General features: G+C 35.9%; 2 protein-coding genes across 2 annotated transcripts; one reads left to right on the plus strand and one right to left on the minus strand.

Annotated features, from left to right (window-relative positions):
• Positions 1 to 2,600: 2,600 nt before the first annotated feature.
• Positions 2,601 to 3,742, plus strand: LOC126974465 (ribonuclease P protein subunit p40-like). Its single transcript, XM_050821973.1, has one exon. The coding sequence runs from the start codon at positions 2,721 to 2,723 to the stop codon at positions 3,738 to 3,740; it is 1,020 nt and encodes a 339-aa protein (XP_050677930.1). The 5' UTR covers positions 2,601 to 2,720; the 3' UTR covers positions 3,741 to 3,742.
• Positions 3,743 to 6,294: 2,552 nt separating this feature from the next.
• On the minus strand, positions 6,295 to 20,947 carry LOC126974484 (uncharacterized). Its single transcript, XM_050821998.1, has 5 exons — positions 20,807 to 20,947; positions 13,988 to 14,207; positions 8,161 to 8,291; positions 7,024 to 7,179; positions 6,295 to 6,476 (listed from the first exon to the last, which is right to left on the minus strand). The coding sequence occupies exons 1-5, from the start codon at positions 20,859 to 20,861 to the stop codon at positions 6,325 to 6,327; spliced, it is 714 nt and encodes a 237-aa protein (XP_050677955.1). The 5' UTR covers positions 20,862 to 20,947; the 3' UTR covers positions 6,295 to 6,324.
• Between the last annotated feature and the right edge of the window lie 6,540 nt (positions 20,948 to 27,487).

The raw sequence follows: 27,487 nt of genomic DNA on the forward strand, positions 1-27,487 counted from the left end.
CTTACGCGGGGCCCTTAGAAAATTCTTTCAAGGAGCCCTTGGTATATATACTGGAAATAGTCAGTTACCGAGTGTGGGTTGTATCAGTAGGAAAAGTTGTAAAGTTTCACGTTTTTGCCACATCAAGAAATTGAATATCTTAATAAGTTTCTCTCAAAAAATTAGGCTCATACAGAGATGAGTGAAACATGCGGGTTTCCTTTTTGCGCGGGGACCGAAGCAATTGCTACACTTGCTATATGGCTAATCCGGCACTGGCTACACCAGGTTTTTGAACTGTTATGTACTACATAAGCTGGACACTTTCAACTTTTATCCCTTATGAGATGATACTCCTTGCCTCTACCCTCCATAATCTGGACAATGCATTGAGAATCGCGTCATAAAATAATACAAGGAAATTGAGTTCATGCATTTATTGTAAAATAAAAATGTAATAATTAACATTTGTATAGAAGACGCTATTAAAGTTATGATTAAATAAACATAAAAAAGCATTTGATAATAATACCATAAGTACCTATAGGTACATTCTTGATATATATTATGATGTCATCTTGAAAATGTATGCTCTTTATAAAATAGCCACAATAGCGGGAGCCAGACCTACGACGACCACGACCTACTGCCCGTGGTTCAATCCACGCCCAAAGCACTCGTACATTACGAGTGCGTTCAATAAATAGTGAGAGTTAGGTATAAACTCCTTGGAACCAAAACAACTAAATACTGGCTTTTAATGCTGAAATTTTGATTAGATAAAAAAAATAGAAAACCTTAGCTATTTTACAAATGGAATTATGGAAGTCTTTTAAGTGCAGACTAATTTATTTTTTGGTTCTTTTGTTTTCAGGTTATCGAAGTGTGCTGTCGAAAATGGATAAAATTTCATATTAAGCAACAAACAAAGTAATCAAGATTGACAACAAACTTTACTGCACGTTGGTGCCTCGCATTTAAATGTGGAAGAACATTCACCAAAGGTGACCCTCCTCAACAATCCTAACAATGCTAGTGACCCAACGAATTCTAAAAATAAAGTATATTTTATAGCCGAAGAAACAAAGATTTCAACTGGTAGTGTGTAAAGCATTTTACACGTTTGCTTAGGGATGAATAAAAGTTACCGTGTTCATAGTTCCCAAAATGATTATCGATGCACAAAACAAATAACTAACTGACATTTCTATGCACTGTTCCAAAAAGCAGGCTAGCGAAACTCTCTAAATAAAGATTCACTCGATTGTATGAAACATGCATATTTTGTCTACTGTAGTCCAATGATTGACATATTGATAGATGACGGCTATTATCTTATAAAAAAAAGTAGATAGCTGAAATCCAAGACGTTGCAACTGTTCGCTTTCAAACTTAGCCGGATTATACTTTCTCGCCAATCGCGATACTGTAATTACTTCTATTTCAAACATAAGTCAAATGACTGCACGTTTCATACTCAACTAAATCTCAATTTTTACTTATGCAGTCCCGCCACTTAGTACGTAGTATTTACATCCTCTTTGCCATAAAAACCTGAACATTTCTTAGCTTGATTGATATATAGATATTGATGATAGCCATGGATGAGACGTGGCTTCACAAATTATGAACCAGAAACAAGATTAGGTACAGGAAGAGACGATCATCTCCCTTAAAAAAATTAAGAATAAAGATCTCCCTAAGAAATTTTATCTCTCTTTTCTAGGATAGTATCGATAATTGAGCAACCTATGTAATATTGTTTTCGAATTCATATGTTTGTTTAATTGAAAACATTGTAAGGTGTGCAATAACCTTGTTACTCCTCTGGTGATACTAGAGAGTATGGGTTGCAGCGATTACATACCAGACTATATTATCAGTTATCACAAACACCTTTTTTACTTAGTTACCTACAGTTTAGAATTTTAAATTAAGAAAATGAGATTATTCCTCTAAAATATGAGACTAGTTTACACTCGCGTACTTGATACTTATCGTTATTCAATGGCTAAATTGAATAGTATCTTTATAAATTGCAGCCTAAAGGTCGGAACGGCGGCGCTGCGCATCGCTTCACGTCGCTAGACGGTACCTACCGCACTACAACTGCAGTAAGCGGCACCCCGCGTAATTTTTGTAGCACTTCGCGTGCGAGCAACATTACAAGATGGGTGATAGTGACGAGAATTTGGCCATTATTTCTTTATTGTGCGCAGAAGAAGAAATTATTAAGGGAAGCCAAAAAAAATTTACCTGTCAAATAAACTTTATTCAATTAGGCTTCAACTAAGCGCTTTTGATTCGTCACTATAAATTGTTCTTTTAAATTACTGAACCTACCATAATGTTCGGAAAAAGTAGAGCTTGTCTATGTTTTGTGTCGAAAATAACAAATGTAATTTTGCAGTTATAGGTATAGCCTAAATACAAAAAAATAAACATAGTGCTATGTTTTTTTCAATGTACCGTAAAATATATTACAGTATTAGATATGTTGTACATCAACCTAAATAATTATTCTCATAATTATACTAATACCTAGAAAAATGCTGTTTTCTCCTGTGGTCAATATATTTTAATGTACTCTGTGGCTGTATTGTCATTTTGACAGTGACACTAATGTTTCTCGAATTAAATTTTTTAGAATGATTATATTATAAAATAATAAACTATAAAGACCGAAACCTTATAAAAAGCACTGGACGTTGAGAGTACAGAACTGCATAAAGCCATTTAAAATGTTGTGTCCAGAAGTCAGTTCATTCCCGCCACCCATAACCTATTCAACAATAAAGAAAGATTTAAGTCTAGAAGATGTAATAAACACTGTAGAATTAAATAACTTTTATAAAAGTGCAATAATAACCTGTCCAGATGAAGTAAATGTACCTGCTTACATTGAAGATACATTCGATGATAGTGACTACTATGAAATATCCAATTTGAGTCTTACCGAATTTATAGATCCTGTATTTATTGAAACATTTGTGAAACATGGACGTATATATTGTTTATCAATTAACAGAAAATGTATCAATCAAAATTGTGCAGCCATAACACCTGATGGCGTGTTAACACTTCATGTTCTAGAAAACATTTATCAAACACTTGGCATTGAAGGAGTTAAACAACCAAACAATTTTTATGGGATCACCTTAGACTTGAATAACCTGAAACGAATAAAAAAGTTAACTGAGGCTCTAAGTAAGCTAGAACTATTTGAGTTTCATATGTCTTGGGTACCACATGAAGAAGATATTTGCCCCTCTACAATAGCTAAATACTTTAGTGATAAAAACTGTGTAGTTAGACTGTGTAATTTGAAAATTGAACATGTTGTACCACAAGTTAAGGAAGTACCATCTCTTTGTGATGTAGACTTAGACCAAGTTGTAGAATGGGCTGGAATGTTACTACATGGTTGTGACTTGTATCCAGAAGATAACTATACAAGTACTTACTATGTCCCCGATAGTGCATCACCATTGAAAACATCAAGAATATCAATACTTATCATTAAAGGATTTATAACACCTGACATACTAAAAAATACATGTAAGAGTTTATCTGAGCATGTATCACAGAGGGATGTGGACTACTACTGGTGTGCCCTCAGCTTACAAAGCCAGGAGGAAGGTTTACACCGGTGGCACAGTCACTCTCCTCGGACGTTTCACTCACATAATAGTTCCTCTAATATTTTCTTCACACACACTAATCAAATTTTATATTCTATTGGCCAATTAAATTATTCATAGTACCAGAACATTTTATTTGTATTTCCATAATCTTAACATGTGTGGTGGTCCTCCACAGTGCAGTTTTCAAGGACCTTTCTTCCAGATACTACAAAGCTGTGGAATAAGCTTCCTTGTGTGGTGTTTCCGGGACTGTATGACATGGGTACCTTCAAAAAAAAGTGTGTACACCTTCCTTAAAGGCCGGCAACACTCCTGTGATTCCTCTGATGTTGCAAGAGAATATGGGTGGCGGTGATCACTTAACACCAAGTGACCCATACACTCATTTGTGTTCCTATTCCATAAAAAAAATTTGGTTAGAGGTACTGGGTGAATAACAAAGACATTCTTGAACAACACTCTAATGTTTAAGTACAGAGATGCTTCAAATGTCACTGGTTAAGGGACTGAAACATGACCACATATTATAGGGAGAAGGAGGAGCGGCATTGGCTGCTCCACCCTAATGTCATCATTCCTCTAACTATTCGGCTTATGGTCTTGGTAACTGCAGAAATAATCAATTAAAAAAAAAATTTTTGTGGAAGATTAGTACATATTAGCATATAGGTCACTTGATGTTACATTGTCTCTGCAACCCACATTGTCCTGTAACACCAGAATAATCAAAGCAGATCAAACTTCTAATCAAACTTTTTAACAAAGGTACCTATGCCATATCCTGAAAACTCTGTAGAGGAATACCACACCCAGATTCTTAAAGCACAATTAAGTAAACTTATCACTAAAAGGTTAATATTTTCTTTTTTTATAGAAGAGGACAACCAAGACTATACACAGTCATCCGATGGTATTTGATTGCTTCAGCCCATACTCTCGTGTAACACCAGAGGAATCACAAGGTTGTTGCCACCTTACAATGTTCCACAATTCGGTGTGTCAACATCTCATGCCTCAAGTAGAAGCTGAACTTGTATCAAGTTCATTGAAGCAGTTTTCCGTTGCCGATTAACTCAGGTGTTCTGTCGTGGGTTCAGGGTGGGCTGTATCTTCAGTGGAGTATGTGTATGATCGCTTACGCTAAAGCTGAGATTTATTGAATATACTGCTGTGTGTTATAAAAGGTGTGACTTGACTTTTGCATTGGGGTATCTTAGCTTAAGCTCAGCATTATTTCTGCTGTCAAATTACTACAAAAACGAAATCAAAGATTATTGTAAGTTTACACTCGGTTTTATGTAAGTAAAGTCTGAGAAAAGTCTAAATATACTCTATAGATCTCAGCCTTAGCCATGCGGTTGGGAAACAAATGGCTCATTGAAGGTGCAGTGCTACATTTATTGTTGCAAGTAATTTAATTTTTATTATTGCAACACACAGTGATCCTATCACTTTTAAATTCTTATTATATTATATTAAGAATTCTTGTTGTCATTAAGTAGGTACTTACCGAAAACTTTTTTTTGGTTGTAAACTCGAACATCAGAGCCTAGAGCTGCAAGCCTGCAACTAATCAACCTATAATTGTTTTGGTTACTATGAAACACCAAGCGAACAGAATTGAGTGGTGCCTAGTAATCTGGGGGCACGACAGTGCCGTCGTTTGTGTTATTAATATTAAAAATCTTTTATATATTTTTTTGGAATTACGGGAGTGTATTCGCTTGTTTTGAAGGTACCCATGTCGTATCGTCCCGGAAACACCGCACAAGAAGCTCATTCGACAGCTTTGTAGTACGTGGGATAAAGCTCTTGAAAACCGCACTGTGGAGGAACGCCACGAGGTGGCATGTCGTGCGAAGTATGTTTAAATTAAAAGATTGACTTGGCAATGGCACTAAACAATCTAATTTATTATAATATGTACCTATTGCTTTTGGGATACATTGTATTTTCATGCGAATGCCAAGTTAATCTATTTATTGTAAATATAAAAGACAAATTCACCGACATGATATTACATGGATCTCACAACTTTTTACGGTACATGAACTGACTTGCGACACTTGGTTTGGTGGCGGCTTTATTCATCTATTGGAACACGAGCTCTATACATTGTTTTATAGAGAAGGCTTTAGGCTATAACCTACGCATGATATTTATTTACAACTAGCTGACCCGACAGACGTTGTTCTGTATAATAAAAAATGTATAAATGTATAATAAATAATAAAAAAATAATGTTTTTATATGAATTTGTCAATAATATATCATAACATCAAAAATTACTTTGTAAAATATGCACTTTGATATGCACCCTGCTGTCGTAATGAAATTGTTTCACCGCAGAACTGTCAAACCGTGGGTCAATAAATTCTCTCATAGAAATTATGTATGGACACATCAAAGGAAAAACAAATTTGTTGTTTTTATTTAGTTTAGCAGCATTTTCCTATTTATTCACCTTTTAAACCTTCTCTGGACTTCCACAAATAATTCAAGACCTAAATTTGCCAAATCTGTCCAGCCGTTCTCGAGTTTTAGCGAGACTAACGAACAGCAATTCATTTTGATATATATAGATAGATTTAAACGGTTTTATTTAGGTGGAAGTAACCGGTATTTAAGGAAATTTTAGGAGTTTTTAATAGTTGAGTAAATAAAAACAGTATTTGTATTAAATAAATAAATTACATTTTGTTTATTGCACATAAAGTTCTTCAGCCGGTACAGCCGCGTACAAGGCTTGGACAGCCTCGATGATCTCTGCCAATACAGCGTGCACTATGGGTGGCGCTATCTCCTGCATCACATCCTTCCAATTGCTGTTCACAAACTGCAATACAGGATCACCTGAAAGAGCCAATGATTATCGTTCAAATCACGTTATAGTTTCAATGTACGTGAATTATCGGGGTCCCATTGCTCTGCGAATGGCTGGATAACTTGGCGTTGCGTAGAGACGTCTCTTCATTGTGTGTCTTCTACCGTATTTATCACCGAGAGTGTTCCGAAGAGCTGTTTCACCTGATTCCTGCCACCGAACTCCACCTTCACACAACACGCCACAAATTAGGATATCATCCCCACCATCTGCGTGTGTGGCGGTCCTCCACAGCGCGATTTTCAAGGAACTTTCTTCCACGTACAACAAAGCTGTGGAATGAGGTTCCTTGTGCGGTGTTTCCGGGACGCTACGACATGGGTACCCTTAAAAAAAGCGCGTACACCTTCCTTAAAGTCCGGCAACGGTTCTGTGATTCCAATCGTGTTGCAAGAGAATGTGACCACTTAACACCAGATGACTCGTACGCTCGTTTATCTTCCTTTTCCATAAAAAAAATGTACTAGATAATATTATTTTTTTAATGTAATACTTTTTCATGATCATTGTTCTCACCTAAGAGCTTGTTTCCATTGAACAGGTTGTCAAATTGAAATGTGGCGCCGGTGAGTACTTTGAAAGAGTCTTTCCACTTTGTGATGCGCCAGTGCTGCTTGCCATCTTCTCCAGCCTCACTCTTGAGGTCAGTCGCCACCTTGATGACAATGTCACCTGAGGAAACGTGGATCACATGAAATATTGTAATTTGTAGCAATTATTATTGTTCATCGATGTAATAATTATAGTATTAATTGTGGCGTAATTATAGATGTTCATTAGCACACAAAAAAGATGTCACTGTTTCTAATTAGGACTTAAGTGGCAGTATAGGTAGTGGTGAGTAAGTAGATGAGGTTGTAGAGTGCGTAAACTAATTTATCAATGTGTGATGAATCCAATGCGGTTACGAACTGTATGCGCTTTAAAATGAATCTTATTTACTCGAATTTAAGTAACTATTTCCTTTAAAGGTATTATTAAGTGAAACTTCTGTTACTATTTTACTATTTATTCTACACAGCCGGCGTCATTTTCAACCAATACCATGATTAAACAAATAATGATAAAAATTTTCAAGCAAATTTCAAAATGGCCGCTGGGGAATATAAAAAATGATTCTTTTATGAAAGCATTTAGAAAGCACATAGTTGGGCACCTTTCCTAAACTATGACCAAGGTAACCGATGGATGGTCTGTGCGTCATACTCGTGAACGGGCGTTACGTAAATACGACACCCTGTTAATTGGTCAAAGGGACCATTTGTATCATAGGTGCTTCAGCTACCATAGACCTCTTGTAACTCATATGTCTACTGAATCACAACTAATAAATAAATGTCAATATGTAGAAGTTGTATAAAAAATTGAAAATAAATAAAAATAGAGAAATCCCCCGGTTCAGATAACACCAACAAGCCGCACAACTAAAAGGAGTCCTTGTAGCGAAGACTTACTGTGTGTGACAAAGCTACGTCCTACACTCGCGCTTTGTATGACACTTTGTGTTAGTGTGCGTGAATTGCTCAAAATAGAGGTTAGTTATAAAGTCTATAGAAATAGACTCGACAGAGTTCTACGTTTTCACAGGTGTCATAATCTATCTAGACGTATAAATAATGTAAGCCTAAAATGCAAAACAAAGATGTAACTTACGGATATCGATCTTGTATTTCCCCTGGCCCTGAACGGGCAGTATGAGAAGCTGCCCCGACAGCAGGTACTCTCCCACCAGCTCCATGTTACACTTCAGCGATATTGACTGCTTCATTTTGTTTAAGTCATGCCTAAAATAACGGCATTATGAACAATACAAATAGGAATACCCCATAGATTTACGGCCTTACAAAAAAAACTTGGTATAAAGTTATTAAACTTCAGAATAAACCAAGAATATATATACAAGAGGAAGGCTCCTTTGCACAGGATGCCGCCTAGGTTATGGGTACCACAACGGCGCACAACAGCTGTAAAGTAGATCCTGTAGATGAAGCCACATCCTGAGAGTTGAACAACACACAAGATTTATCAACGATACGTCACTCGAACGGTTGGCTCAGTTTAATAGCGCTCGCACGGACCGCGAGAAATTAAGTAGATAATTTGTGTAATTTATCCCAGAAGTGAGGGTTATCACCTTGAATAAAAACAAATTGTTTAATAATCACACTCCACGATAACACCCCGTAAAGGATTCCGAGTTCGAGTACCGTTAGATGCAAAAGCTTGTATCATGAATATTAATGATCGTTTATAATTAATTATAACTATGGATGTGGATTTGGATGTGTGGCGGTCCTCCACAGTGCGGTTTTCAAGGAGCTTTCTTCCACGTACTACGAAGCTGTGGAATGAGCTTCCTTGTGCGGTGTTTCCGGGACGATACGACATGGGTACCTTCAAAAAAGCGCGTACACCTTCCTTAAAGGCCGGCAACGCTCTTATGATTCCTCTGGTGTTGCAAGAGAATGTGGGCGGCGGTGATAACTTAACACCAGGTGACCCGTACGCTCGTTTGTCCTGCTATTCCATAAAAAAAAAACTATTTTTCTTTAGGCTGGGGACCGAGCCGATAGCCTTGAGGAAACGAGCGGAGCTAGGTTACCTTTCTCACACATATAGCTAGGCTCGATTATGGGTACCACAACGGCGCCTTTTTCTACCGTAAAGCAGTAATGTGTAAGCATTACTGTGTTTCAGACTGAAGGGCGCCGTAGCTAGTGAAATTACTGGGCAAATGAGACTTAGCATCATAAGTCTCAAGGTGACGAGCGCAGTTGTAGTGCCACTCAGAATTTTTGGGATTTTCAAGAATCCTGAGCGGCACTGCATTGTTATGGGCAGGGAGTATTCATTACCATCAGCTGAACGTCCTGCTTGTCTCGTCCCTTATTTTTATAAAAAAAACACAAGATCGCCATAGTTTTAATACAGAATAAGAAGCATTTTAAATTTATTACAAACATAATACAATTTTCTTTAGCAAATTAACAAATCCATGTCATCTTAAATATTATTGGTGTACATTTAATAAATTTAATCTAGATTGAACAATTAGCATGGCCGAACTGTAAAAGTAAGGGACATTTTGGCGATTTTCATTCGCACTGTGTATATAAAATAGAAATGCATAGAAAAATTATTTTTCATTTCTCATACTCGGAAAGTCATGTTGTTTTGATCTGATTATTGGGTGGAAAATGCTGCTTCCCTCAATAGAGAGGGAAAAACTCATACAAATTACTTCCCACCTAAGGGCCGGACTGAGCTTTAAAAATAGAACTGCTGTCAGCTGTGACGTTTTACGTAATAAAAACTAATTAAAAAAAAATCTGCGGCCATGTGACTTTCTAAACAGCCAGTGTGAACTTAGCGCAAATTTCTTTGAGCGGAATAAGCCGCAACAATTACGCGGTTAGCTCCATATTTAAAATTTAAAAAGTCGACATAAATTGTCCTAATTTGACAATTAATTTTAAATAGGTACTACAAATATTATTATATATTATCAATAAATAGTTAAGATAAACAACTAGTTTTATTTTCCTCATATTCGAAATGAAAAGTAGAGTGTTTAACACGGGTATAGGTAAGAATCAATTCCTAATCGGACCATAGCCACCCGCGCTGCGCTCGGGCGTCTAAATACCTCGGGAATTGATTCTTTCGACCCTCGGTTAACAATCTACTATTTCTTCTCATATTCTGTAAATATAAAATTATTTTTAGTCAAATATAAGCTTTATATAAACCGTCAAAAAATGGTTACAATCATGCGCTATTTTGGCGAATTATCGGCCAAATAGCCGCCTTTTCATATATATTATACCTTAACACTACCACAGATTTGTAAAGAATATGTATTATGTTGATAAAATCATTTAACTCAACAATTTCTCTTTTTAAATCATTCTCTTCTATGTAATATTTTTCTTTGATAGACAACACATTATTTGATAACCCACTAATAAGTGTTTTTGTACGGTTATACTGTATAATAATAGTTTTTTATAAATATTAAAGATATAAGAGGTATATTAAATTAAATATTTATTAAGTAATTTTATACTAATATAATAATATATAATCAATCTAGATGAAAACTCCTAAAAAGCAGGACACAAAATATAATAACATCATCCACGTATACAAAAATATTCATAAAATGAAAACTAATGGGCCCAACTATGTAAAATTTGTATGGCCACATGGCAAACTTTCCGCATCAAACTAATCATGAAAATTGGATCATAATTCTCCTTTTTGAAGTCGGTTAAAACGTGATAATGTGTAAACACGCATGCATTATAGGTATTAGAGCAATTAAAGTACGTGAATATATTATTAGGGGTTAAAATAGCTATGAAATTGATGGTTTGTACTGGAAAATTCAAATATTTTTTAAATGTAATATATATTTACTAAGCCAGATAAAACTAAAAATTATGGGCGTTATGAGGAAGCTCATTGTCGCTCAGCGGGCAATGGAGAGGGCTATTCTCGGAGTTTCCCTGCGAGATAGAAATCAGAAATGAGGAGATCCGTAGGAGAACCAAAGTTATTGACATAACTCCGATGGTTGCAAAACTAGTGGCAGTGGGCAGGACACATAGCTCGACGGTCAGATAGCCGTTGGGGCAGTAAAGTCCTCGAATGGCGATCCCGTACCGGAAGACGTAGTGTTGGTAGGCCCCCACAAGATGGACCGACGATCTGGTCAAGATCGCTGGAATAGGTTGGATGAGGGCAGCGTAGGACCGATCGTCATGGCGATCTTTGGGGGTGGCCTTTGTTTAGCTGTGGACGTCTCCCGGTTGAAATGATAATGATGAAACCAAATATTATGAGTGTTACTCTATTCCACATACATGAACTCACATATAACTGTATCGACCAGAGCTCATAATATCGACTATGTACACGGGCCAGTTGCGAGAAGTACAAACTAAATAGATTAGGTACAATAATATTGATATAGTCGTGTTTGTTTATTGACTCGTCACAAGCAACCTTGTGTTGTCACCGCAAACGAACAACGCTTCATATAACTTCACAACTGACTTAATAAATCGCATTACCCGCAGAGTATCGTCTTACGTGTATGTGGGGTTGCCAACGCTATAATAAAGAACTACTTTTTAAGGTGTCTACGTACTTTTACCTTTACTTTTTAGTGTCTGTTAAGGTTTTTTTTTATGAAAATAAGGGACGAGACGAGCAGGACGTTAACCCAATGGTAATTGATACGCTCTACCCATTACAATGCAGTGCCGCTCACGGATTGCGCTTGTCATCTTGATACATAAGATGTTAAGTCTCATTTGCCCAGTAATTTCGCTAACTACGGAGCCCTTCAGACCGAAACACAATAATGATTACACAATACTGCTTCACGGTAGAAATAGGTGCCGTTGTGGTACCCATAATCTAGCCAGCATCCTGTGCAAAGGAGCCTCCCACTGGTAAAGGTTGTTTTGTTGTAAATCACAGTAGGTTATTTCTCGATAACATCAGGTAAACTAAAACTTTTCGTTCCTTTATATTGTCATAATAGTAATACATTAAAGAGAAATTTTTTTAAAGTAGGATTGGGCAGGCCTATAAAAGGTGCCGCGCGCCTGAAAAAAATGCAGTTCGAAACTCTATTTCACGTTCTTGTGAGAGAGTGAAATATCCTGGAGAACGTTTGTTAGCTATGAATGACAGGTAGAAGACCCACTTATCGGGACACGGGGTAATATAACCTATAATAAACCTAAATGAAAACTCGTAAAAAGGCCTTACACAAAATAAAATTACATCTTCCACATAAACAATGACATCATCCACGTAAACATGAACGTTCATAAAATGAAAACTACTGGGCCAAATTATACCTATGTCCCTATATACTCGATAAGTCATTCTTATCACCTTATCCAATATAAGGTGATAAGAATGACGCGCGTACAATACGCGTGAATTTCAATTTCCATACAAACTTCTATCGCTGGTAAGCTATACGTCCTTCCATTGACAGACAGCATGTACGGATAAGGTGAGTTACCGTCGATAACCTTATTGGGACAGAAAAGTCAACGATAGTTACGATTTTATCTTAAGTAGGCCTCAACCGGAAAAAGAGTGAAAATTGGGAACGGCCGTAAGTTGCCATGGCGACATTCCATTCTGCACGGACGCACGCCACGAAATCGAAGATACTAGTAGGATAGTGACGAATGGAGCAGGACATTCACCTGATGATAATGGGCCGGCCCATTACAATCAATATCGCTAAGGATTCTTTAAAACCGATTGTGTCCGTCACTTTGAGACATTAGATTTTAAGGGCTATTTTTCACTCGGACACCACGGCGGCACTACCAAGAACGTATACTGCGTTAATCAGAAAGGGTATAATATCCCATCAATGCTACGTTATTTGGGTCATATTCAATTGTATGGTGATGTTTAAGTTTTAATAAATATATGAAAAAAGAAAAAAACTCCCCTACAATATAAAAATATTATTTTTCAATTGCTTTTTTAGACAACTCAAATTTTTAAAGAGATTGCCATTTTTAGGCGGAGTCGTTGCTTATAAACAAAATAAGGTAACCTACCTACGGACTTAATGACTCAAACATAAGCAAAGCGTAGGTATGTACCATTCTTCTTATTTGTATCCTGCGCAGCTTTTAAACACTCACAATAAATACACAGAAAACACCATACAGCATACTAGCTATAGAGAGTTTAGTTTCGCTACCAATTTGGTGATGAGATCTCAGATGTGTCATGACTCTAGTGTCTAGCCTTCAAAAATTGGCAGTGTCCCAAGACACAAGATTTTTCAGATACACCAAAACCGAAAGTGCCGTACGGCACACTAATCCCTCACCAAATTCTGACCCCTATTTTGTTTATAACATGTTTTTATGCTTGTTTTAATAGCTTTCAGATACATTCACTCAAATTATCCTAATTGTAAGCAATCAATTAACTAATTATATGAAAAACGCTCAAAATCACGCCGAAATGAGGCACCCTGCTGTCAGAGTTTCCCGGAAAGGAAAGACTAGTTTGGTTGCTTACGGACACCACGGTGACGTGACTGGTTGCGCCACCATGGTATCCCGACTAAATATACCCCTTAGTCTCATAACCTTAGTAATTTCTCTAGCTAGGGTGCCACTCAAACTGAAACACAAGTATTGTATGCATACAGCTAAACGGCAATTGATGGCAAAAAAGGCGTTTCTGTGGCCTACCTAACCAGCATCTAAACAGCTGTTTAGATCAGCATTTACATATTACTGCTTTATGGCAGAAATAGGCGCCGTTGTGGTTAATTTAGCCGGCATCCTGTGCAAAGGAGCCTCCCACTGGTATAATTATCGCTAAGTTAAGCTAAATTAATTTCAAAGCAGGATACTTGAGTTATAATTTTGTTATTTAACTCATTTTCACTGTAAGTTTTTATCTTACATCGAACAATACTTACTTAATACTATCGATGGAGCATCCCCTGATGCCTGTCATTGTAGTGTCCTTGAAGTGCAGCTTCAGGTCGCCCTGATTGCTCTCGATGGTGTCAATGTGCATGGGATCCATGGACTTTATGCCGAGCTCTGGTACTCCTGGCACCAGGTGAGGCAGCGCGGCTCTCGCGGAGGTAATCAGGCAGGTTTGGTCTCCGCTCTTGCATGGTGTTATAAATGGCGCTACGAAATAAAGAAATGTTGTTCAAATTTAATTTTCGAAGGCTCCACCATGGCCATAGACGTGGTCATGCGTTAGTAAAAACATTGATGTTGCAGACGGCGTTGTGCATAGCTAATTTAACTCGGACAGCGCCCAGTCTCGACGGCGTACAGCGTGGCACTCAATAATTTTGTCTTCCCAAGATTGCTTAGCGGTCGTGTAAATAGTGTGTATGTGTACGTGAGTCGATTCGGGTGCTCTAGTATGAAGTTAAAGTACTGATCTATTACTGTATTGTGGCCTTAGCTTGTAGTTTAATATTCGAGCCAAGGAGCTAATGCCAATCATGGCGAACAAATTAAGACATGCCATTCAAAATCGGTTACAGTATTACTATATTATTATAGATTCGCTTTCTTTTCTAGGTTGCTGTGTCTCCGTTAGGTATATTCTACTGTCTTGCATGTTTCGTTTATCTATACGATAGTTAAAGTTAATCTTTGACAACAACAGTGGGGTATTATCGGTCCCTAATTAGCCACACATAGACGATTTAGTTCGTCAATACGAGAAACCATAAACACTTGGCAGAGTAATAGCAACATACGATTGTTTCATATTATGGACGTATAAAGTTTACCGCGTTTATTTGCAAAGTTTCTTGACATTCGGAAACCTTAAGAAATATTTAACAAAGAAATGTGCTGTCAGCGATATAGTCAACATTTTGCATACTCTTAGTTTATCCTCAGATATAACTTTGTGCCAAGTTGTATTGTATTTGTAATGCCGTTAAGCATTCTTTAATTGATGGATGCTTTCAACCAGATTTTGCATTGATAAAACTGTTGTCAACGTGTCTTCCGAGCCTCTTGTTTATACAGACAATAGAAAATGTAAATAGATTGTGAGAGATTATCCGCATATTTTAATATCCGTATCATATTGCTAAACATTCATCTATCCATCGAGCAAAACCGTTTTCCTCGTAATTGCGAAGGACCACTGGACTGGCGGCTGTCAAAGTGCTATCGTGCCTGTTTGATATTCGCAATTTGGGCGCTGTTGGCCATGTAGTGAGAGTCTGCGGTACTAAAACTAGTGATGAGAACCTCAGCAAACATCAATAGATGGGGGGGAAACTATTTACAAAAAACAATATGTACTTTATTACGTTGATTCTTGAAGTATAAATAACACGGAAAACGAACGATATTAATTCAAAATGCGGATATACTTCAGAGTCCTGTAACCTTCTGTCGCAGCCATTTGTACTATACGTTAAAATTAGTTCTCTGGACGCTCGCGAGTGGCGCTTTAAATTGGCACAAAAATTTTGCTGTCAACCATGTGGAACAGTCCAGTGGTATTTAAACAGGTCAGTGATTTGAAATATAAAACATAGTAACCGCTTCCTGTCATGATTGGTTTTGTTTTATATTCTGAATATTGAATTATCGGTAAAAACAAAAATATTATCAAATTTACACAACTAATACTTAATAATCATCTGATCATTTTGAATGGAATATGTAAAGAATTTCCATATTTCTCTAGCTTATGAAGCCTACTTACCATACGATGCCGGTAAATAAAAAGTTTTAGGCGCGGTGTCCACCAAACAGGACAGTAGGTGTATTTTGATAACCAATTATATTCGTTATTTCCATATCTCATCTCCCCTTAGCTTCGGTGGAAATGGATCAAGCGGAGAGGAGAGGAGATGTGTCATTTTTCTACAGAATTTTGTGCCGCGTCGAGCGATTAAAGTTTATAGTTTAATATTGCGTGAATATCTAACCCTACTTTGCAGTTTGATCAATTTCATTGGTTGTATTTAATACCTAAATGGAACGAAGTTCCATACGGCAGGCTTGGAGGAGATAGGGATTTTGCTGCGGGACCGAACTGAAAAAAATGTGATAGTAAAACCGTCAGAAAAAGTCCGTGGAATAAAACCGTTAAATGAGACGTGCGCAGGCGCGACAGTTGTATACACAAGCGAGTAGTGTATAATATCTTTCTCTTTCTAATGGACTTTATTATGTGAGTGCAAGAAATGTTAGCAGAGTTGACAATCTTGTCATTGGCAATCAAGTAATAGATGTAATATAACTTAAAAAAATTAAGATGGATAGCAACTCTACAATTGTTCCATACATTTATATAAACATTACATTTTGGTTGCATTAAACTGTATCGTAATTTAAAAACCCTTCTAGAGATGGCGGTAATATGAATTCGATGACCACGTAACTTTACTACGGCATGTAAGATGGCACCACGTTCTCTGTTTGAAAATATTTTTACAATATTATGAAATCTGATTTGAAAAATAAACAATTTATTTAAATATTGTAACGAAAGTTCTCTCATAAAAAATATTTCATTTATATTTATATTTTTTATTAGCCGAAGGAACTTCGTTCCTACCTGGTGTCTCGCGACACCACATCTGTTTTTTATTACAATGGTTTTTGATTTTCAATGTCATTAAAGTATGAATTCTTGCGTGCGTAGGTACATAAGTACACACACATTTTTTTACACGTCTTTTAAGGTTGAAGAAACTTAATTCCAGACATTTGATTTTAAAGTATTTTTTTTGGATTTACGAGTATAAAACTTTGTAACGTTACAAGTTACAAGGGACAACTCCATTATAATCTAATTAAACGATATTTATATATAGAAATAGTCTCAATTATTTTATTATTTTATCTTATTATTAATTAAATATTTAATATCAAACGATTACGACAGTCAAAATAACTAATGTTGTGATTACATTTCCGTCTATAAAACTCTCATCATAATACCCAAATGCCCCACATAAGGTATACACATAACCCACACACACACACAAACGGAAGTAAACTGAATGTTATACGTACTCACTTACTTCTTTCTTGTTTCAATTTGTCTTTAGGAAGCTATTTAAGAATTTTGTCTTGCCTAAATAATATAAAACCTCTGTAGGCCCATGTTTTGTTATACAATACTTGAACAAATAAGTGATGTCACGTGCTTAGGATTTTATGAAATAAATAATTTAATTATTCTAATAAGCCTAACCTACTCTAGAATATCGGTTTTATAAAGAAGTTCCGATGAAAACATAACGGCTTCATCACCGTTAGATTAGTTCACAGGTAATATTTTAATTCCCTTTGAATTGGTTCGTTATAGTACCTACATCACATACCATCACCTATCTATCTTGTCGCCACACGTAAAAGACCTTACAAAAGATCCAATGACCATTTTCCGGTCTTCATCATCAGTGCCACTTTACAAAGTGATGTTTTCTGTATACATATACTTATATTGTTGTGGAAAAACCGAAAACTTTATTATGTTTGATTATACGTTCCACCATCGATTTTTGAACATTGGGACCAATTTGGAAGCATACCCTTGAATACATGATAGAAAAAATCTTTCAAACAGTTCAGAGGTGGCGTGGATACGACCTGACAAACTTATAACCTAAACACATGGCCGGACCACAGGACAGCCCGGTAGACGTTTCACACCAATTGGTTCGGCGTCGGACTCGTTACGGTCCGGATGTTAATAATACTAATTTAGTATGATGACGATGGGACATACCATCGAATATTTGTGCTGCAGAAGAGGACTATTCGCGCTATTTATAACCTAGGTCCTAAAGAATCATTGAGAGCAAAATTCAAAGAAATTAACATCTTGACTGTTGCTTCTCAATATATTCTTGATAATGTAATGTATGTTCATAGGCACATAAGTGAATTTGCCAGAAACTGTGATAACCATAATGTTAACACCAGGAACAGACATAAACTTATGATGCCTACTACTCGGCTAAGTAGAGTAAGTAAGTCTTTTGTGGGGCGATGTATATGCTTTTACAAAAGTATAACGTTATTCAAAAGAATTATTGAAAAACGTTTGTGTGGTAAAGGTTACAATAACATAAATGACTTTCTTAATGATACCACAGATTGGGAATGGAGTGACCGCCCTTAGGCTATTAAATAATTAGTTTAATTGTACAATATTACTTTGTAAAAATATTTATTCGATGAAAAAAAAGCCCGCTGAGTTTGTTGCGCCCATTCTTCTCAGGTCTGAGGCATTCATTTTGGAATGGATGGTAGGTTTTTTGACTTTCAATAAGTGATGTCACATCCTATTTTGAATAAAAATATTTTAATTTGAATATGATCCGGTACCAGACCGCGGCCGATGATTCGGCTGTACCAAATCTGAACATGTGTTTACAGTCACACACATAATATTGAGATTCTTCTAGTATTTTGAAATCGCCTGAAAATTATGTAGGATTTTCGAGGGTAACAACTGAAAATCATTTGAAAACACATACAAAATTAGTTTCAAACACAAACGAATAATAAATCAACGTTTACTTGATTTATCGTATCAAGAAAAGACGAAAATATACATATTTTATTGTTTAATATTGACGTTGTTCTCTACATAATAAATAAATACTGTTCTTATAAATTTGTCAATAATATATCATAACATCAAGAATTATTTCGTAAAAATATGTGCTCCCTGTTGTTATAATGAAAAATTGTTTCACAGAAGAACTGTCAAACCGTCCGTCAATAAATTCTCTCATACAAAATATGTCCATACAAAAAAAATATTGGAAATAAAAATAATTATGGGTCCCAAATCGAAAAATAAAAACTATCCTATCTGTCAAGTTGGACTAAACTGCACTCCATGAAGTAATCCCCATTAAAATCCGTTCATTAGTTCAGAAGTTCACTGGAAACAAATATCAGGACACTGGATTTATATTGTATACAAGTTGACCCGACATGAAATGAAATACTGGGTTTTTTATGAATTTGTCAATAATATTTCATAACATCAAGAGTTATTTCGTAAAATATGCTTCCTTTTGTTGTAATGAAATTGTTTTACAGCAGAACTGTCAAACCGTGCCTCAATAAATTCTCTCATAGAAAATATGTCCATACAAAAAAAATATCGGACGACGGGGGTTTTTATTTAATTCCGAACACTTTCATATTTATTCAAAACCTTTTAAACCTTCCCTGGACTTCCACAAATAATTCAAGACCAAAATTAGCCAAATCGGTCCAGCCGTTCTCGAGTTTTAGCGAGACTAACGAACAGCAATTCATTTTTATATATATAGATATGTAATACGTATCGATGAATAGATAGATATTTCAGTTTCCTAGTGAAAACAAAAAACAAAACGTATTTTGAAATATGAATACATCAAGTAAGCAGTGGAAATATATTTAATATTTATATTTGAAATAATAAATATAAGCCTTAGAGTCAAGAAGGCTAATATTAGAAAAATACGTTTATTTATATTATAGTAAACATCCGCGTTAAAGGCTTTGTTCCTCAAAGTTATGAAGAAATGAAAAGAGTTCAACCTGATTCCTGCCGCCGAATTCCACCTTCGCACGACACGCCACAAATTAGGATATCATCCCCACCATCTGGATGTGTGGCGGTCCTCCACAGTGCGGTTTTCAAGGAGCTTTCTTCCACGTACTACAAAGCTGTGGAATGAGCTTCCTTGTGCGTTGTTTCCGGGACGATACGACGCCGGCAACGCTCTTGTGAATCCTCTGGTGTTGCAAGAGAATGTAGGCGGCGGTGATCACTAAACACCAGGTGAACCGTACGCTCGTTTGTCCTCCTATTCCATAAAAAAAAAGGGTTAAAACAATGTGAAAAAGTTTTGTTTCTCTTCAAGTCCCGGTAAAAATAAAAACATTTGTAAAAGTGTATATATATGTATATATATATATATAGATAGATTATAAGTTTAAGAACAATGAATCGTAGTTATCTGAAAATAAACGTTTTATTTTTATTATTATTATAAATATGATTATTGTAAGGTATAAGGTATTTTTAATCGAGGTATTTCATATCCAGACAGATAAAGTCTTAAATCAACAGTTACATTTTCGTTAAATTTTAGATTTAAATGATACACACACAATGAGAAATGTTTTTTTTTCTGCAAGTCCCGGCAAGGGGTGAAAAAACTTATTTCTAAAGTGTATTTCACATTACTCAACAACGATAAAAGTTAGATAATTTACATAAAAAAGCTCCTATGACGTTTTTTTAAATAACCAAATCAGCGAGGTTTTTTTTTCATAAATGTTAAAAAAATCGTAATTATAAGAGAAATAGTTACAGGGATGAACGTAAATTTAAAAAATAATAATAGTAGAATAATAGTTAAAGGGGTGAACACAAAATTAAAAAAAATCGTTGTTACTAGAAAAATAAACGTAAATTTTATAAAATCGTAGTAAATAGAAAAATAGTCTAAGGGATAAACAATAATTTTTTAACATCGTAGTAAGTAGAAAAGTACTGGGATGAAGTAAATTTTAAAAAACCGTAGTATGTAGAAAAATAGTAGGAATGAACGTTAGTTTTAAAAAACGTAGTTAGTGTAAAAATAGTATAACACTTTGGTGATAAGAGTATTATAGTGTTTTCGTGTTAGAATCATGGGTTGGAATTAGATATTGGGGGTAAATATTATATTAGTTAATATTAATTTACTCACAAAACTATGACATTAAAAAAAAACAATTACCAGAGGCACATCGCGCACTTAACACAAAACCGAACAAGTATATCAACCGCAACATCGTGTGTGTGATCCTGAACGAGTGTCGAAGCAGAGTCCACCAGTGGAACTGGTTGCTTTCTGCAGCTGATACACCTATATACGGGAGGCTGCGCAGTGACGTCATCCGCCATTGTCAACACCAACGAGTGCAGGGACATGTACTTAGTTCGAGTATTTTTTTATCCTCTTACTCAGACCTAGAAAAAATTTGACGGAGCGCAGGAGCGAGTTAAACTTTACACAAAAATAGTTTCAAAATTAAATTTAAATCTTAGATAATTTATACGCCTAGATAGTCTCTTGCTGTTAACATGAAAACAGGCCACGAATATTAGTTTAGTGTGCGTGACAAGCTACGTCCTACACCCGCGATTTATATGACACTTTGTGTTAGTGTGCGTGAATTGCACAAAACAGAGGTTAGTTCTAAAGTCAATTTTTTTTTCGACGTTTTCACAGCTGTCATGGTCAATCAAGACGTAAAAATGAACTAAGATTTAAATAATCTTAAAGTTAAAATTTTTAAGAATATGTTACGCTTCACGCGCATAGGATAATGTATTCTTGACACCATGAAGTTAGCTTTACCTCTCTAGAATTTTCCTCTAGTAAAGTGTGAATATAGATATCACATCTATATTCAACATATTTATTTTGCAAGGGATTCTATTCATTAATAACAGCAGCTAACTATGGTAACCAGTATATTATTGAGGTTTTTATTTAAAGCTAGCTGACCCGACAGACGTTGTTCTGTATATAATAAATAAAATTATGTTTTTATATGAATTTGTCAATAATATATCATAACATCAAAAATTACTTCGTAAAATATGTACCCTGCTGTCGTAATGAAATTGTTTCACAGCAGAACTGTCAAACCGTGCGTCAATAAATTCTCTCATAGAAATTATGTATGGACACACAAAAAAAATTGTTGTTTTTATTTAATTTAGCAGCATTTTCCTATTTATTCACCTTTTAAACTTTCCCTGGACTTCCACAAATAATTCAAGACCAAAATTAGCCAAATCTGTCCAGCCGTTCTCGAGTTTTAGTGAGACTAACGAACAGCAATTCATTTTTATATATATAGATAGTTTGAACTTCTTATGCTGCGGCCATATTGTTGCGATAAGGCGAAGATTTGAGTTGTCTTGTGTATCGTTGTGTAGACTAAGATTACATATAAAAAAGTCTCATATCTATTTTCGTAGATCATTAAGGCAGTCGAATAGTTCGAAACATTTGACGGAGAACTGTTTGAATTGCCGAGGATCTTTGAACGGCGAGATCACTTGCTTAGAGTAGAAAAGTTTCTTCATAGGGTGTCTTCTACCGCATTTGTCAAGGGGACTTTTACCAACAGCTGTTGGAACTGATTCTGCCGCCGAATTCCACGACTTCGCATGACACAACAAAAACCTTGACTATCATCCTTACCTTTCGGATGGGTGCCGCTCCTAAAGAGTGTGGTTTTAAGGAACTTTCTGCCACATCCAAACAAAATGTGGGTGGCGGTAATTTCTTAACACGTGACACCTAAAATATATGTGTTAAATATTATGGAATTGTATAGGTGGTCTTCCAGTTGGAGCAATAAATAAATATGTGCGCCACATATGATGGGCATACTGAGCTCCAGGTCCAGGCTCTTAAGGGGGAGGGTAATACGATATGAGGAAGTCCGTATTTTGCTCAATTACGCTTTGTGTTTTCTATTCCAGTATCGGCCGTTTCGTCATCCCCAGCACAACCCCGAAATCAAACCTTCACCAAAAAAGAATGGAGGCACTTACTTGAAGTTGATTCTGCCTTCACAGCCTTCTTTAGTTTCCGGGGCCCCGGTAACGACTCTAGGCAGGCGAATTATACAATATACGTCGCGTTTGGGACTGTAGCACTCCAGTACAAACAAAACTAGCACTAAAACCACATTAATACACCAAAATTACTTAAAATTGATTGCGTTTTAGACGTTCTTCAAAGATTTTAAAAGTCAAAGTGTGTTCGTGTGCAAAGTCAACTTTGCACACGAACGTTATTGTCGAGTGACGTACGCGTGCGCGCCAACTTCAGATTGACATACCTTTGAACGTCGGCCGTGGGCCTCCACTAACGCTAAGGTAATCCTTCTTGAATTGTTTAAGTACAACAAAACGGCCGAAACAAAATATATAAATAAATAAACATATTAATGTGACTCATACGCCCGTGTCTCCTCTTCCAAAGAAAAGATAACTGATTATTTTCTGCCGCTGAGCTGTAATGTATAAGTACTATATTTTTCGTTTTGATATATTTATACATCATTCTGTGGTAAGGTTTAATTAAAGATTGAAGTATTATTACATCAAGCGTCTCCGTCTGTGTTCTTCTTGTATCACTGCCATATCCTACTACTTAATCATCATTTACAACTTTAAGTACACAGTAGGAACAAAACCATGACGAGTATCCTGTACTTTTCGACAATACTTTATTCAATTATACATTTGACATCAAACGTAGAATTACTGGCCCCATTATCAAAGTTTTAGCCTTGACCTCTAACCATAGAGTCTACGAAAGTTTTAATAAGCAGATAAGAACAAGTCCTAGGCCATATTAATTTGATATTAAGTTTATGTTGCTTTGTGATAATTTAATAGTTTAAAAAATATAGGAAAATCTTCATATTATTTACTCTTCATGCTACATACTATATTACAGGGTGTATTCACATTAGGGGTTTTAATATTAAATTGATATTTTGTACTTAAAAGAATACAGATTTTTGTAGGGTAATACCGTAATAGTTATTTATTAAATCGAAGTATTTACCCTCGTCATATAGACATTTCTGTGATCTGACGGAAAGGTCACTAATGTCTTTGCGATTTGGAACCTGGAGTCGTGGACTTAACAAACTCATTGCTTCTTGAGATATTTTTTTTTACCATATAAACAATGTTCAAATCGCGAAAATATTTTAGCCGGATAAGTCCTGGGCTAGCTGGAGGGCAAAGACAAATTGGCTTCGAAAAAGTTGGGCGTCATAAATAGAGCACGGCAATTCTTCAAGCCAACCACCTCAGGCCCACATTCTAGCGCTCTACAACAAGGAGTATTGCTGTCATCTCTGGTCTGGCTCACCCCAGTATCAGCCCGATCTATTTGACCGCGTGTAACGCAGAGTAGCTTGAATTGTCGGGGACCCAGTGCTCTGTTAACGGCTGCATCACTTGGCGTTGCGTAGAGACGTCGCTTCATTGTGTGTCTTCTACCGCATATATCACGGGGAGTGTTCCGAAGAGCTGTTTCACCTGATTGCTGCCGCCGAATTCCACCTTCGCACGACACGCCACAAATAAGGATATCATCCCCACCATGGTGTTTCCGGGACGATACGACATGGGTACCTGTCTTGCGTTATCATGGAGTTTGGTGATCGGTTTACGATCGACTATCGCTTCACCATTATTGTATAGCATAATAAACACGTGCTTGGAAGTTGTAGTGAATGACTGTAGAGGCGTAGAATCTGTCATTGCGACGTTTGCTTGAGATTTTCGTACCTTCATTGCCGTGCCAGTCTATCATGGTAAGGCAAGCTTCAACGCGTGCCTCGCTCTGTGGGTCATTAAAATCACAATACAGTAATAGAACTGTACTTTTACTTCATACCAGAGCGCCCGATTCGACGCACGCACACATACACACAATTATACGGCTGCTAAGCAATCTTGGGAATCCAAAACTTTTGACTATTGAGTGCCACGCAGTACGCCGCCGATACTAGTCGCTGTACGAGTTATATTAGGTGCGCCGCACCGTCCGCGTCGTTAGTATTTCTGTATGTACCAACCCCTATAGCTCCAACTAGAGAAGACCACTGTGTTATGCCAAAAAATATATAATAGTACAAGTACGGAAGTCTTAATTGAAGAAATAGGGACCCTTTCTGTCATACAATAAGGTGTAATTCAGATCGCACAGCGCTACTAACCTACATTTTTATTCACCTAGAAGTTACCTTTCTTTCTATCGCATTACTCTTACCTCTTCTAACGACATTAGTGTTAACTTCTTTACCTACAACTGTACCTACCTATTTTTGGTTATGGTTATCGGTCAGATTTTCACGTTGCTTAGCTCAACTGACAAAGCGAGACTACGAACAACATGATTCTAATTATAGTAAAATCATTTATAATCGATACACAGAAGTATAAACTTGTAGAATGTGTGAGCGACTAATAAGGGAATAGTTAAATAGCGGAAGTATGTAATACGAAACTTCCGCTTTATTAAATAGATTAGAATAATAATTTATTGATAACAAACCACCACTACATACTTAAAACCCCCTTATTCAGTTAAGTTAGCAGACTATTATGAATAAGGGGGTTTGTCAATATCTTCTGAAGATGTATTTTGTTGGATGCGATTACTAATAATAATGACAGTAATGATGGTTACATCATGTTCACGAAGCATCCTTACACAAACAATTAATTCAAGCTCTAATACCAGTGGGAAGCTCCTTTGCACAAGATGCCGGCTATATAATGGGTACCACAACGGCGCCTATTTCTGCCGTGAATCAGTTATGTGTAAGCATTTCACTGTGTTTCGGGCAGAAGGGCACCGTTGCTAGTGAAATTACTGGGCAAATAAGACTTGACAACTTATGTCTCAAGGTGACGAGCGCAATTGTAGTTTCGCTCAGAATTTTTGGGTTTTTCAAGAATCCTGAGCGGCACAGCGCGTACCAATTACCAACGAAAGTCCTGCTAGTCTCGTCCCTTATCATCATAAAAAATGGTACGGTTCGGCAAATAATGTCTTCGAATGGAGAAAACTCAGTAATTAACTGCAATGGCGTGGACCCATTAGCTCTGGTTTTCAAATGACTCCTGGAGTAACAGCTTAGTAATCATTTATGTAGTTACTATGATTATAACTGTTTAATTATTTTATTTTAAATCATAAAAAAAATGTCAAGGTTATGGTTAAGGTTAAAGATTAGTCACGAATCATAAATCTCACTAAGTTGGTAAGTTTTGGTTTTAATTTTAGTAAAATCTTCATCCTCTAGTAAAAAAAGTACATCCGAACAAGTACGTACCTACTACCTACCTCCGAATTATAAAACCGTGAAGGGAATTTGAAAATTATTATTATTGTACGTTTTCTATGACATAATTTTTTTAAACACGTCTCATATATTAGATGCAGCACCTTACAACCTAATTTTGTTATGTATATTACAGCCATTGTAAAATAATCTATTTGATTGAAAAGAGTGGTCGTTGAGTTTCTTGTATGTTCTCCTCACGAGCTCTACTTTTTTCAAACATATGTTAGAGTCAGTAATTTAAAAGAAATATTTTTAGTGACCATCCAAAAGCGCTTAGTCCAGGTCTAATTAAATAAAGTTTATTTGGCTTTGAATAAAAGTTTAGTATTATTTTTGCTGCGTCATTTAGATTTTCCTCAGAAGAAGAAAAACACAATATTGTTTCGTTAAGGCGTGACCTCGCCGCGGATTTTCCATATTTGTATAAGCAGACTCTTCATTCAATTGTATTTAAAATAATATTTTATGATAATTGATGTTCTCCCTGATAGAGCCTCCTGCTTTAGGGTTCCGTGCTCATGACTTAGGTAAAGCCAGTTAAAAATCCACGACTTTGCTCATAAATAATTTTGAATTTTAATACATTGTTGATATAAATTCGACTTGAAATAGCGTCCATTTAAATTTAATAACAACTTTGAAGCCTCGTTTCCTTTGTCTGTTTTTTATTATAGGAAACCGATAGGTTAATTATTATTATCATACAATAATTCATTATAAAAGTAGTCATAGTTTAGTGTACATTTGTGTAGATAATTATTTCTATTGTTTTCTTTTTTGTGTTTATAATTGATAAATTGTTATAAATTTAACTAGCCATCATTTAGAACATTATCTATTTCTCTTTAATTTAAATTAATATATATATTAGTATATACATAGTAAGATGTGGATAGCGTATCTGACTACAATATGTCAAGCTAACTCTATCTATCTATATATATAAAAACGAATTGCTGTTGTTAGTCTCGCTAAAACTCGAGAACGGCTGGACCGATTTGGCCAATTTAGGTCTTGAATTATTTGTGGAAGTCCAGGGAAGGTTTAAAAGGTGAATAAATAGGAAAATGATGCTCAATTAAATAAAAACAAAAAATTTGTTTTTCCTTTGATGTGTCCATACATAATTTCTATGAGAGAATTTATTGACGCACGGTTTGTCAGTTCTGTTGTGAAACAATTTCAATACGACAGCAGGGTGCATATTTTACGAAGTAATTTTTGATGTTAAATTATTGACTAATTCATATAAAAACATTATTTTATTTATTATATACAGAACAACGTCTGTCGGGTCAGCTAGTACTGGATAATTATTATAGAATATTTATTTCTAATGAATATTATCATACTCATTTGAATGCTATTGTAACTTTTGTACTTCATCCTGACTTGCACTAAATAACTTTTTATTTTACAGTGAATAAGTTTTTTTTAATTTGATTTTGACAACGCGTGGGTTTCAGTAAGTACCCACCGAAGATTTAATTTTATTCGAACCATCAACACACAGTAAATTATTT

Source organism: Leptidea sinapis, chromosome 32, assembly GCF_905404315.1.
Source record: "Leptidea sinapis chromosome 32, ilLepSina1.1, whole genome shotgun sequence".
Taxonomy (NCBI): domain Eukaryota; kingdom Metazoa; phylum Arthropoda; class Insecta; order Lepidoptera; family Pieridae; genus Leptidea; species Leptidea sinapis.

Bases quoted from the DNA above. Each gene is read 5' to 3' on its own strand.
- LOC126974465 (XM_050821973.1), top strand. From the start codon at position 2,721: ATGTTGTGTCCAGAAGTCAGTTCATTCCCGCCACCCATAACCTATTCA.
- LOC126974484 (XM_050821998.1), bottom strand. From the start codon at position 20,861: ATGTTGCGGTTGATATACTTGTTCGGTTTTGTGTTAAGTGCGCGATGT. The intron at 8,292-13,987 runs GTAAGTATTGTT...CCGTTATTTTAG, and splicing joins TGCTCCATCGATAGTATTAA to GCATGACTTAAACAAAATGA. The intron at 7,180-8,160 runs GTAAGTTACATC...ACGTTTCCTCAG, and splicing joins GAAATACAAGATCGATATCC to GTGACATTGTCATCAAGGTG.